We start from the raw sequence: 14,122 nt of genomic DNA on the forward strand, positions 1-14,122 counted from the left end.
TACAATATTTAAGGGTCGTGCCAGAGTCATTGGGCTTCATGGGCTTAAGGCCCTGGTGCCACCAAAGAATTTACCCTTAATCCTGACACAACATGAATATACTGTACATACACTATAGTTCCAAACAGGTTCAGGAAAATAAAAGCTAACTCAAAAGAATCAACCACTGCTCCACTGCTCAAGACTGCAGGGCTTTATATCCCTCTAGCCTACGCTTGGAATTAGACTTGGTGCCAATGGGTTAATGTTTAGGTTCAGAACCTTTTCCAGAGAGTTTAGTAAGATGAGAATCTGCATATGCATTAATATCATTCTAATCCAGGGATGGGCAACTTCCATGATGGAGAGGGCCACATTTTTTTCAGCATGACCACTGGAGGGCCACATGACCTCGCACTTCAAATAATTGAATATGAAAAACGCTACAAATGATTTTCAATAAGAACAAATTTTATATGAATTTATATCTGTATGTTTACAGCACCAACATTTATCAACAACTATTGTCTGCATATTAATGCATTTTAATACGGCAAAAGACAAACCGTTTGCTTAAAAAAAGTGCAAAAAGGAAGTCCTTCATATCAAAGAACAAAAAGTTTGCTTAAAAAACTGATTGCAAATACAGTAGTTCTTCTGTGTAAAATAAGTTCATTATAACAAGTCCTTCATAAGCAACAAGGACAAAACATTTGCTTATAAAAGTGCAAAAGGCATTTGAACTCATTTATAACAAAGAACAAAAAAGATTTAAAAACTGATTGCAAATAGCTCATTCAATAATAGCAGAAAACTAGACCACAGAGGCCCAACATTTATTGAAGCTAATGAGAGAGCTGTGGTTTGGCCTGCTGGCTCACAATGGACTGGATGTCAATGTCAATTTTCGTGGTTGTTTGGCAAAAGTAGAATTACGTTTTTTTATTTTTTTATTTTAATTATGAAATTATGAAATTATTTTTGATCTATTCGCGGGCCGCACTGAGTGATGACGAGGGCCGTGTGCGGCCCCCGGGCCGCCAGTTGCCCATCCCTGTTCTAATCAATCTCACACTCTCATTCTCATTTGTGTCAAAACAAAAACTACAAAAGGTTGCATTGTTTCACTTATAAAAAGAATTCTGCTTTAGAGATTGCAGAATTCCAATGTGAATGGAAATGGAAAAGCCTTTTGTTGGCATTGTTACACTCATAATATATTAATGTTTGAATGTGCAGCTGCTGTTTTTTTTTCTTGTTTTGGCAGTATGTAGTCCTGCAAACAGATACCTGAGGAGCTCTCAAAAAATTGTAGAAAAAAAATGACCCAGAAAGAAACATTTAAGACTCCTTCCCTTTGACCTGGAAGAACATCCTGCTCAGACCAACCCAGCCCTCCATTTCACATTTCACATTTTTATATAGCAGTGATTTATGGCAGGATGTGAATTATATAATTACCATTAGAAGGGACATCCAGAGAGATGTCCTTTCTAACTCACCTTCTTGCTAGTAGTTGTGTACTTTCCTCCACACATATTCTTTCTGACCTGCCTCTATTTCCTTCCCAGCTGGCCACCAATGTCAATAGACATTAATTTCAGGTTGAATGTTGGTCATGACATCAGATGACATCAAATTTACATTAGGGTAACGTTTAATGCTGTTACATACCTGCAGGGTTATTACAATTACATGTAAAACTCATGCAGTACTACAACCCCTGGCAAAAAGTATGGAATCACCAGTCTTGGATGAGCACTCCTTCAGACATTTCATTCTGTAAAACAAACTCTGATCAAAAACATGATACAATAATAAGGTCATTCCAAAGTGCAACTTGTTGGCTTTCAGGAACACTCAAAGAAATGAAGAAAAAACATTGTGGAAGTCAGTGAATGTTACTTTTATTGACCAACCACAGGGAAAAAAATATGGAATCACTCAATTCTGAGGAAAAAAGTATGGAATCATGAAAAACAGATAAACAAAAGATGATTCAAAATACATCACTAGTATTTAGTTGAACCACCTTTGGCTTTTATAACGGCTTTCAGTCTCTGAGGCATGGACTTGATGAGTGACAAACAGTATTCTGCATCAATTTGGTGCCAACTCTCTTTGATAGCAGTTGCCAGATCAGCTTTGCAGGTCGGAGCCTTCTTGTGGACCATTTTTTTCAATTTCCACCACAGGTTTTCAATTGGGTTGAGATCTGGACTATTTGCAGGCCATGACATCGACTGAATGTGTCTTTCTCCAAGGAATGCCTTCACTGTTTTTGCCCTATGGCACGATGCATTGTCATCTTGGAAAATTATTTCATTATCTCCAAACATCTGTTCAATTGAAGGGATGAGAAAACTGTCCAAAATGTCAATGTAAACTTGTGCATTGATAGAAGAATTAACCACAGTCATCTCCCCAGTGCCTTTGCCTGACATGCAGCCCCATATCATCAAGGACTGTGGAAATTTGGTTGTTTTCTTCAGGCAGGCCTCTTCATAAATCTCACTGGAACGGCACCAAACAAAAGTTCCAGCATCATCACCTTGTCCAATGCAGATTCTTGACTCATCACTGAAGATAACTTTCATCCAGTCATCCACAGTCCATGATTGCCTCTCCTTAGCCCACTGCAGTCTTGTTCTTTTATGTTTAGGTGTCAATGATGGTTTTCTTTTAGCTTTCCTGTATTGAAATCCCATTTCCTTTAGGCGCTTTCTTACGGTTCGGTCACATACATTGGCTCCAGCTTCTTCCCATTTATGCTTCATCTGTTTAGTTGTACTTTTTCGGTTTTCAAGACAAATGGCCTTAAGTTGCTTGTCTTGACGCTTTGATGTCTTTCTCGGTCTACCAATACGCTTGGCTTTAACAACCAAACCATGCTGTTTGTATTTGGTCCATATCTTGGATACAGCTGACTGTGAACAGCCCACATCTTTAGCAACCATGCGTGAAGAGTTACCTTCTTCAAGAAGTTTCACAATCCTCTCTTTTGTTTCAAGAGACATTTCTCTTGTTGGAGCCATGGTTCTTGCCACTCTAATTCGTCCAGCAGCCCTCCAAGGTGTCATGACTGCAGGTGTTTTTAACTGCAGGCTAACGAGCAGATCTAATCTGAGGCAGGTGTCCATTTAGGGAAAGGAAATTGACTGGGTGTGTCCTTATTTTCTACCTTCAATTTGAGTGATTCCATACTTTTTTCCTCAGAATTGAGTGATTCCATATTTTTTTCCCTGTGGTTGGTCAATAAAAGTAACATTCACTGACTTCCACAATGTTTTTTCTTCATTTCTTTGAGTGTTCCTGAAAGCCAACAAGTTGCACTTTGGAATGACCTTATTATTGTATCATGTTTTACAGAATGAAATGTCTGAAGGAGTGCTCATCCAAGACTGGTGATTCCATACTTTTTGCCAGGGGTTGTATATGACAACCACAGACAATTTAGCAAGATATATTAGTTGTATTATCTCCTCCATGTCTAAATTTTAGGTTAAGTTGATTGTGTTTGTTGTTTAGGAATTTGCTCGCCCCTAAACCTTCTTTTTCCTCAAATGTTTGTCAAGAAACCAATCCTGGTTAATAAAGTCACACAGTGTCTGTCTGGTGTTTGGTCTCACAGAGGATGTGGATGGAAAGCCCACTCTGATTCTCTATTAGAGCTTGACCCAAGACCACTTTATAACAGCATTACTAATTGATTACTACATTTTATTTGTCAGAAATTAAGAAATCATATATTTCCTTTTCCAGTTCTGCTTACTGGCATAATCCTTCCAGCTGTGTGTTTTAGTAGTGCCAACTGCAACATTTTTCCACAATATTTAAAGTCTAAGAAACCCTTACCCTCTTCTACAGGACATCTCATGTTCCCAGTTTTAACATTGATTACATTTTAGTCTTCCAAAGGATACACACCTGAACATGAACATCCTACAGATTTCCACATTTAATAGCTAGCATATTAGCTACCAAAAGGATAAAACATGCTTTTATTTCCAGATATTTACTCTTGGTTCAGTGATCAGAGGGTCTGTAGGGAGAAATGGGGTGTCTTAAAAAACAAAACAAAACTGTGTTTAAAACCACGTAACCATTGTGCCGAATGCTGTTTTCATAGAGTAGACTTCGAAGAGAACTGCAGAGAATAGGGTGCAATTTGAGATTGAGTGTGCTAAAGGATCTGCACAGTTTATAACACTGATAAACATAAGGTAAAAAAGATTTGGGGTTTTGCTTCACACATTGGGGGCTTCAACATAAAAAGCCCCGGTGGTGCTGGCCATCAAAAAATTTGAGACATTGTATGATTATGATTAAGCTGGGACTGCCTTAATTTTATGTCTTTTGGGCACTAAAAGTCCACTAACTCAATTCTGCATCTCCTAACGACCACTTCAGAGGACCTCTGCCTCTTCTCTGGACACTACGAAAAAAAGTTGGAAAAGTTCCGAAGACTTATCAGAGTATAATTCTTAAAACAATTGTTTTTTCATGTTCAGCTAGATTAATCTTACAGTGGAACACGTTTAGTAAATTCAGTGATTATGTTTTCAGGAATATGTAAAGTGGTGCTAGGTTTGTGAAACCTTTTTGCATAAATAAAAACCAAAAAACCCATCAGACTTAGGTAATAGTTTAGGTAATATTTATGCACAAATATAGAAATTATAAATGGTTCACAAACTGTCAAGCACTACTGTATATACCTGCATTACGTAACTGGTACTAAAATCTTCACCACATAGTCAAACATGTAGGGCCCTATTTTTACGATCTATAGCACACTAGTTAAGTGCGCCTTACTCAGTTGGATTTAGGAGAATATGTGGCTTTAATAGTGAGTTTTTAACATGCATTTTCCTTACTTATTACAGCGTTTATTTTTTTTTTTAGAAGACAGAGGTTATTCTGCGTGCAATGCCGCGTGCCTGACATTTTAGAGCGCTGGACGAGATTTTAACTAGCTAAATTAATATATTTAATAATTTAATACATTTGCCCTGGTGATAAGAAACGAATGCTAACATATAGCTTTATATTTCTGTGTATTTCAAATGTTTTAAGTTTTATATAATTGACGGGCAGCACCAGACACCTGGATGACAATGCGCTTTATTTGTTCAGATATAAAAGTGCAATATAATAAATTGATGTTCAGTTAAAGTGCTTTTCTATTTCAATTTTCCATTTCAAAATCTCCAGCATTTGACAGCAGAACAGCAGAATGCATATATCTGCTATATTAAGTTACAGTTATTAAGTCTGTGTACCGTACATAAATATAAATCATTTACAGTTGATTGCTGAAGGCTGTGGGTGAGGTGTATTGTTCTGTGGTGAGGAAGTGATGGTATGGGGTATTGTGGAGCGCAGGGTGATCTGATTCAGTTCTGGGTGCCAGTGACAGGTGAATTTAGACGTGCTTTCACAGGATCAATCGCTCAAATCCATTATAGATAGAATCCTAGATAGAAACACAGCAGAAATTTACCTGAAAACACGTCATTTCCAGACCACCACGCCCATCTGCGTTAATATATTCCAAAAGTCCAGCGCTATTTTAAGACGCGTGCGCAAGGCGTAAAAATAGACTGTTGACGGGGTGTACGATGGCAACGCGCCACGCTACACACCTTGCGCGGTGTGTACGATAGGGCCCGTAGAGTGCTTAATAAACTCATATTCAGAACCACTAGCAGCATAAACTGAGAACATACATTTTAAATTAATTTTATGTTCTTGTAATAGTCTGAATGAATGGTAAACTAATAATGCTTACTCAGAGTAACTTACTATCTAGGAAGCTTTACTGATTTGCATAATATTTCTTGTAGGTTCATACATTTGGGCATCCTAACAGAAAAATTAGCAGTATTTAGTAGATCCTCCATTTTTCAGAAATAACAGCCTCTAAACTCTTCTGTGAGTTTGGCTTCTGGTTGAAGGTATTTTGATTCATTCTTCTTTACAAAACATCTCCAGTTCAGTCAGGTTTGATGGTTTCTGATCATGAACAGCCACCACAGATTTGAATAATATTTCGTTCTGGGGACTGAGATCATCCGATCATTCCTGAACTTTGTACTTGTTCCTCTGTATGAATGCTTTAGTAGATTTTGAGCAGTGTTTAGGGTCGTTGTCTTGTTGAAGTATCCAGCCCCAGTGAAACTTTGGGCCCTATCGTACACCCCGCGCAAGGTGTGTAGCGTGGCGCGTTGCCATCGTACACCCAGTCAACAGTCTATTTTTACGCTCTTTCGCAGCGCGGAGCTGAATTCAGCGTGAGGCAACAAATAATATAAACTCAGTTTAGTTAAATAAATTAAGATGAGTAAGGACCTGTAAAGTTTAATCAAATATTGTCAAATATAAAGGATAGGTTGAGGTTTTGATGAGCTGTTTCAATGATTTGAAACTGAAACTAACGGAAACTGAAACTTTTATTATCAGAAAGCCTGTGATTGTTTTAAATTAGTTTTTTTAATACGTTTATATTTTATATTATTTATTTTTTTAATTATGTAAATTATTTAAATTATTTTATTGATCAAATTATATTAAAAAAATTAAACATTTATATATTTTCCCCATGATTCCCATGTTCTTCATTTATTCATATAAATTTTATATTTTTTAATCATTCTTATCATTTCACTTTATATTCACTTTATATTTTTTTCTTTATAAGATAAAAAAAATCAAGAATTTATATGTATCAATTTTATGATCTTTTAAAAATGTCCTATTTTTAATTTTTTACGTATATATTTTAATTGTCTATAGTAAAAGTCAGTTTTTATTTCTAATTTTAAACTGTAAATGCTCAGTGGCATTGTAAATGAGAGTCCCTATCCAGTGTAAATAATCGAATGCTTGATTAATATTCAGTGTTGCAAACCCAGTCTTTACATAAACAATAAACAGAATAAAGAATAAGATAAATTTACTCTTCTCTAAGCTGCTGGTGTATCTTCACAACATGACGCACAGTCAGTTTCCTGTGCGCTCTTAAAATAGGAACGAACAGAAGTCAGAGCGCACCTGTCACTTGTAATGACTACAGACACACTGATTGGTTTATTTCACATTACACCCAAAACACACCCATGAATAATTAAGGGAATTAAAACACACCCTTTGCGCCGTTGGAGCTGCACAAGGCGTATTTTTCGCGCCCCCAAAATACCAAAGAGACAGGACACGCCCCTAAATCCAGCTGCGCAAAGCGCAATTAACTAGTGCGCTATAGATCGTTAAAATAGGGCTCTTTAACTTTCTCACTGATTCTTCAACATTGTTCAAAAACAATCTGCTGAAATTGACTGAAATCCAGGTGAAGCTCAACTCTAACAAGACTCCCAGTACCTGCACTGATCACACAGCCCCACAGCATGATGAACCACCACCAGATTTTACTGTGGGGAGAAAGTGTTTGTCTTGGAATGCTGTGTTCTTTTTCCTCCTTAAAACTCAATTTTAGATTCATCAGTCCACAGCATCTTATTCCAAAATGAAGCTGGCTTGTACAAATATGCTTTAGCATACCTTAAGTGACTCTGTTTGTGGCGTGTGCTCAGAAAAGGCTTCTTCTGCATTACTCTCCCATACAGCCTCTCCTTGTGTAAAGTGCACTAATTAGCTGAATGATGCACAGTGACTCCATCTGCAGTAAGATGATGATGTAGGTGTTTGGAGCTGCTCTGTGGGTTGACTATAACTGTTCTCACCATTCTTCTCATCTGATTATCTGAGATTTTTCTTGTTCTGCCACTTCAGGTGTTTAACTAGAACTGTGCCTGTGGTTCTTCCATTTCCTCACTATGTTCCTCACAGTGGAAACTGACAGCTGAAATCTCTGAGAGCTTTTTATATTCTTACTCTAAACAAAGATACTGATCAAACTTTGTTTTCAGATTATTTGAGAGTTGTGTTATTGTTTATGTTTTTGTTTATTATGTTCCAATAATTAGTGCTATTTAAAGTTATTCAAATCAAAATGACAAGGGTGCCCAAATTTATACACCTGGCTAATTTTGTTACACACTGTCTTTAAATCCTATAAACTTATTTTTACTTCTCAAATATCACTGTGTTGATCTGATATATGATATATTCAACTTAAATTGCAAAAAATCATGATAATTATCAGGGATGCCAAAACGTTTTCTGTGTATTTTACTCATACACTGGCTTCTGGGTCTGCCTCTATGACCCCATGTGTGCAGTATCATGCAGAGATTCAATTTAAGACGCTATAATAACGCTCAGACAAATATTGTGACCCCTTTCACTATAACAAGAAGACAAAAAAGCACAAAACCAATGTGATTTTATTATTTTCTGACAAGCCAATATTAAAAACAAATGTAAATGTTTGTATAGTCTTTGTACAGTCTGCCAAAAGGTCAGTATGCTGATTTCTGTATCACTTTAAATAAATATTAACATAATAAAATGACGATAATAAAAACTAAACTGTATTTACTGCATGTGGCACTTCTAAGACGTTTAGAAGTTGGAATTAATACACTTCAATAACAAATGAATTAGTTGGTTAATTTAAGAACTTAAGATTTTTTAAGGCTTAGGAGACAGCATGCAGTGTGGTAACCTGGACAATACATTTATTTTTTTTAACAAGCCTAGTGTAAAATATTTTGCCTCTGAATTGACTTAATATTAATTCATTAGTACATGTAAATAAATGCTATTTACTTAATCCATGTACTGTTTTGAATCTCAGTGTTATTTTGATGCAAATATCAACAATAAAGGCCTAAGTGATTTAGAGCCTCATCATATACCTGGCGCAGGGCGCGTCGTGATGCTCGTAGCTATCACACACTCATCAACAGTCTATTTTCACGTCTATGATTAATTAAAAGAATTTGTTCCTTTTGTGCGTTTTGAACCACGTAAGGCAGATTTTTTGCACCCTTACAATACTAAAGACAGAACAACATGCCCCAAAAATAGTTGTGCCATACTCAACAGACCTGTGCGCTACAGTTTGCTAAAATAGTGCCCTTAGTATTTGCTCTGAATGTGTGCACATGTTCACTAAAAACTTCTTACTCCTTTGATGTGCTGATTAAAAACATGAACGTGTACAGAAAACTTCATATTTCAGTATTGCCACCTGGAAAATGATCTTAAAGACTGACTTTCAATGCATTGCTAGTAAAGTGCTAGGTAACAAGATGTTCTTTATTCAGTTAAAAGATCACAGACTCTTACCTTGAAGCCCCACACCACCTGAGGGAGCGAACAGTGTGGTCATGAGCGAGAAATGAGTGGTATGGGTAGAGAAGGAGGGATTTTTCTGGAGACCTGACTTTCTGCAATGATGACTTAGTGCTCAGATCCCAAAGAGCTACTGTACCTGCAGAGGAGGCATTTATAAATAAAGCGTAAAACAAGTTAACAAATCTAAAGACATTAAAACACCTATGCCAGCTTTGGTGGAGGTGAAGATCATTAAATCCTTATACAGACGTAATGTTATAAAGTTATAAAATGTTTTAATCGCCATTATAGCAATCAAAATGATTGAGAAATTACCATCATAGAAGCCAGCAACCAGAATGTTGTGTGGCTTGACAGGGAGCCAATCAAGGGCAAAACACTGCCCACTCTGACCATTGTGGTCCATTTGGCTGGAGCCGAGCTTTACAGTCAAGATGCGTCCCACCTGCACAGAACGAGAAAAGGCACATATTATAAAAATCCAAGCCCTAGAAGCCCTATTCATTCTTGATTACAAACCATAACATTTTTGTTTTGATATTTAATATTGAGTACTATTTACAATATTTATGTTATGTGGCAGGCGCAGCCTGACAGCCGCGCTGCCAAGCAGCCTGAAGAAGCCCCACCAGCGGAACACCGCTGTCCGCGGTGCTGAACGCTCCTCCTTGTTCAGCACCACTGTTGTGGAAAGCCGCTCGGACCGCGTGGCTAGGGGGCGGGGCACGACAATCACGCACGGCTGGCGGCCACTGAGGCACCCAGCTGAACCGCGGCTCCGGACACGAGGACGCCGTTATAAAAGGAGAAAGACAGAGGAGCTCGGGGTGGCCGGTTCTACCCCACCAGTTAACTAACCGTTGTTTCTCTTTTTTCCCTTTCTCTCTCTCTCTCGCTCTGTCTTTGACAGCGGACTGACGAGAAGCAGACGGCGCAGCGGAGGTCACACGCTTAGAGTGCTTTATCCTCGGCAGAAAGTTGACCTATCCCTGGCTTCAGCTACTGGCTTTCTCCCCAGTCTTCACTACGCCCACAAGACAGTAGCTGTACCCCCCCCACTAGATTTTTTTTTCCCTTTCTCTCTCTCTCTCTCTCTCTCTCTCTCTCTCTCTCTCTCTCTCCAGCCTCTCTGGAGCTACATTCCCCTGCCTGGCCAGGTGTGCTTAGTATTGTCGCACCCTGGCATTATTGATTTAGTTTGTTCCGGCCGATGGCCGTGTATTTCTGTTAAATCTCAATTTTTTTCCCAAATAAAATACCCCCTACGGGTGGGTTTTGTGAGACTGTCGTCTTTCCTCCCATTTTTTTTAAGGGTCTAGCGCCCCTGGCGCCACAGTGGTGGAGAATGCGGGCACCCCCATGCTAGAACCCTAGGAGGCGACCTAGATATCTAGAACCAAAAAAAAAAAAAAAAAAAAAAAAAAAAAAAATTTTTTTTTTTATTATTATTATTATTTTTTTTTTTTTTTCTTTCCTCACCCCTTCTCTTATTCTTTTCTATTTCCTTCTCTCCTCTCTTGCTCCCCTTTTATCATCCCTCCTGGGCCCAAAGGCCGTGAAGGACGGGGAGGATGGACCAGTTACTGCAACATCTGTTGGAGAGCAACCTGCGACAGCATGAGGTAACGCAGGAGTTGACCAGGGGATTGAAGGAGGTGACTGAAGAACTGGTAACACGCAGACGGACGCCCGCCCTGTCGCCGCTCCCCGACAACAGAAGATCAGCACAACATCTCCTCACCAAGCTCACCTCCGAAGACGACATCGAAGCCTACCTGTACACCTTTGAATCAATCGCAGAAAGGGAAGTATGGGACAAGGAGGACTGGGCGAATATTTTGGCTCCCTTTTTGACTGGTGAGGCCCAGCTTGCCTACTATGCCCTTACCCCCGCAGATGCGCAGGATTACCAGCTGCTGAAAGCGGAGATCCTGGACCGCCTCCGGCTCGGCCCCGCAGCGGCTGCCGCGGAGTTCCACCGTTGGAAGTACCGACACACAGACTCCCCCCGGGTCCAAATGTCACAACTCCTCCGCATCACCCGCCGTTGGCTCCAGCCAGATCGTATGACGGTCGCAGGCATCATAGAGCGAATAGCCATGGACCGTTTTCTGCGCTCCTTGCCCGGGGAGTTGCAAAAATCTGTTGGGTGGAAGGATCCAGCCTCATCCAAGGAGATGGTGGAGGCTACAGAGGCTGCAGAGTCGGTTCTCGCCATTAACCGACATGAAAGGAGAGAAGCGCCTACCCCGGCCCCCAGGCGCGAATTCAGCCGTCCGCGGCGGGAGGACAGGGAGAAGGCAGATTTTTTTCCCCGCCATGCACAGGGCACTCTGGGGTGAGCTAATAACCCAGTGCCCAGTCCCCGTGATGAACCGATGCCCACTGAGCGTGACCAACCCAGGGGCCCCGCAAGAACCTGGCTGGTCGGCTGCAGCTATCACGAACCGCCCGAACAAACGAGCCGAACCAGAACCTTCCATGTAGACGGCCGGCCCCTCCAAGCCACCCTGGATACAGGTAGCTCCATCAGCCTCGTCAGGCGTTCGGCGGTTCCGTGGCTCAAACCTGACGGGAGAACCCTTGAGGTGGCCTGCATACATGGGGATGTACGACAGGTTCCCACAGCTGCTGCTCACGTCCGTGGCCAGACCGGTAACTATCCCATTTTACTCGGTCTCCTTAATGACCTCCCTGTCCCCCTCTTAGTAGGTCGGGACTTCCCCGCCTTCGACCGGGAGCTGCGGCAGAGCTCGGATTGGGTCCCCCCACTCCGCCACCGCCCACGACCTAGGAAACGTCGTGAGCCGAGGAGGCGTGCGCTGCTAGTACCCACGGCGGACGAGAGTGAGGAGGCAGGCTCGGAAGGTGAGCACACACCCCCTGCTAATTTCCTCTCTGCTCTGTACCAGCAGGTTGTAGCCGAGGGTGAGTTCCAGCGCGAACAGAAAGAGGACGACAGGCTGAAAAACGCGTGGGATAACGTGCGGGTAGTTAATGGGGCCGTCCACGGCCCGACACCCCTTCCCCCCACCTATTTTAAGGTTGAGGACAACCTCCTCTACCGAGTCACTCTCCTCGGAGCCGAACAGGTAGAGCAGTTGGTAGTGCCTCGCACGCGGATAGACACAGTTATGCATCTCGCACACCGCCACCCCCTTAGCGGACATCTAGCATCCCAAAACACTCTTAATCGTATACTACCTCGTTTCTATTGGCCTAGCATACATGCGGAGGTTAAAAATTTCTGCCAACGCTGCCCACGGTGTCAGATCACCTCCCCAAAAAGACCAGCACCAGCCCCATTAATTCCGCTCCCCATTATTGGCATCCCTTTCGAGCGAATTGGCATGGATATAATAGGCCCCCTCCCTAAGTCGGCCCGGGGGCACGAATATATACTCACCCTCGTAGATTACGCCACTAGATTCCCGGAAGCCATACCCCTACGAAAAGCTACCTCGCGCGCCATCGCTCGCGAGCTTGTGCTTTTAATTAGCCGCGTCGGTATCCCCCGTGACATTATATCGGACCAGGGCACCCCCTTTATGTCCAAGTTGATGTCGGACCTGTGTAAACTGTTATGCATTAAACAGCTGCGCACGTCCGTCTGGCACCCCCAGACTGACGGACTTGTAGAAAGATTCAATCAAACACTGAAACGCATGCTCAAGCGCACGGTCGAACAGGATGGCCGAGATTGGGACCAGCTGCTGCCCCACGTATTGTTCGCCGTTCGCGAAATCCCGCAGGCCTCCTCGGGGTTCTCCCCCTTTGAGCTATTGTATGGCCGCCGCCCTCGAGGCCTCTTAGACGTGGTCAAAGAAGCCTGGGAAAACCAGCCCTCACCACACCGCTCCGTCATAGACTATGTGCGCCACATGCAGCAGCGCCTCGACCAGGTCTGGCCCATCGTGAGGGAGAACATGGAGGCTGCCCAGCGTGCCCAACAGCGTGTGTATAACCGCCCTGCCCAACTCAGGGAATTCCAACCCGGAGATCGTGTGATGGTCCTGATACCGACCTCCACCTGCAAATTCCTGGCCTCTTGGCAGGGACCAGTCACGGTGAAGGAAAAAGTGAGTGAGGTGAACTACCGAGTGGAACAACCGGGTAAGAGGAAAAAGGAGCAAATTTACCATGTCAATCTTCTAAAAAAATGGCTCGAACCTGTACCTCTCCTGTCTGCCTTTGCCCATAGCAGTCCTGCAGAAACTCCTATCGCTGCCTCGTTTGGTCCTGAACTGAGCCCCCATCAGCGCCAAAACCTCACAGAGTGCCTGTCCCGTTTCAGGAGAGTATTTTCTGAACAGCCGGGTAAGACCCACATCATTCACCACCAAATACACACCCCCCCTCAGACAATCATCCGGCAGCGTCCCTACAGGCTGCCCGAGGCTCGTCGGCAGGCCGTCGAGGAGGAGGTGCAAAGGATGCTAGCCCTTGGGGTCATCGAGCCTTCCCATAGCCCATGGTCCAGCCCGATTGTGTTGGTGCCGAAGCCCGACGGCAGTTGGCGCTTCTGTAATGACTTTCGCAAATTGAATGAGATTGCTCTGTTTGACTCCTATCCTCTTCCCAGGGTGGACGAACTGATTGACCAACTCGGGAAGGCCAGGTTCGTAAGCACCCTCGACCTCACAAAAGGCTACTGGCAGGTCGCGCTCGCCCCAGCAGCCAGAGAGAAGACTGCCTTTTCCACGCCCTCTGGCCACTGGCAATACACCGTTCTGCCGTTCGGACTACACGGAGCCCCGGCCACGTTCCAGCGGCTGATGGACATCCTGCTCCGCCCGCACACCACGTATGCAGCCGCTTACCTGGACGACGTGATCGTGTACTCAGAGACCTGGGCCGAACACCTGTTCCACCTCAGTAAGGTTCT

The 14,122-nt window shown here is 42.6% G+C and overlaps 1 protein-coding gene across 2 annotated transcripts in view; it reads right to left on the reverse strand.

Moving 5' to 3' along the window:
- Positions 1-14,122, reverse strand: part of gtf3c2 (general transcription factor IIIC, polypeptide 2, beta) — a 55,903-nt gene that overhangs the window by 14,514 nt on the left and 27,267 nt on the right. For both annotated transcript variants that reach the window (XM_049480431.1, XM_049480429.1), the window contains 2 exons: positions 9,553-9,682; positions 9,229-9,373 (listed from right to left, as the gene is read on the reverse strand). In XM_049480431.1, the coding sequence (XP_049336388.1) occupies positions 9,229-9,373; positions 9,553-9,682 (275 nt within the window). The remainder of the gene's footprint in view (positions 1-9,228; positions 9,374-9,552; positions 9,683-14,122) is intronic.

The sequence above is a fragment of the Astyanax mexicanus genome, chromosome 1, assembly GCF_023375975.1.
Source record: "Astyanax mexicanus isolate ESR-SI-001 chromosome 1, AstMex3_surface, whole genome shotgun sequence".
In the NCBI taxonomy this organism is placed as follows: Eukaryota; Metazoa; Chordata; class Actinopteri; order Characiformes; family Acestrorhamphidae; genus Astyanax; species Astyanax mexicanus.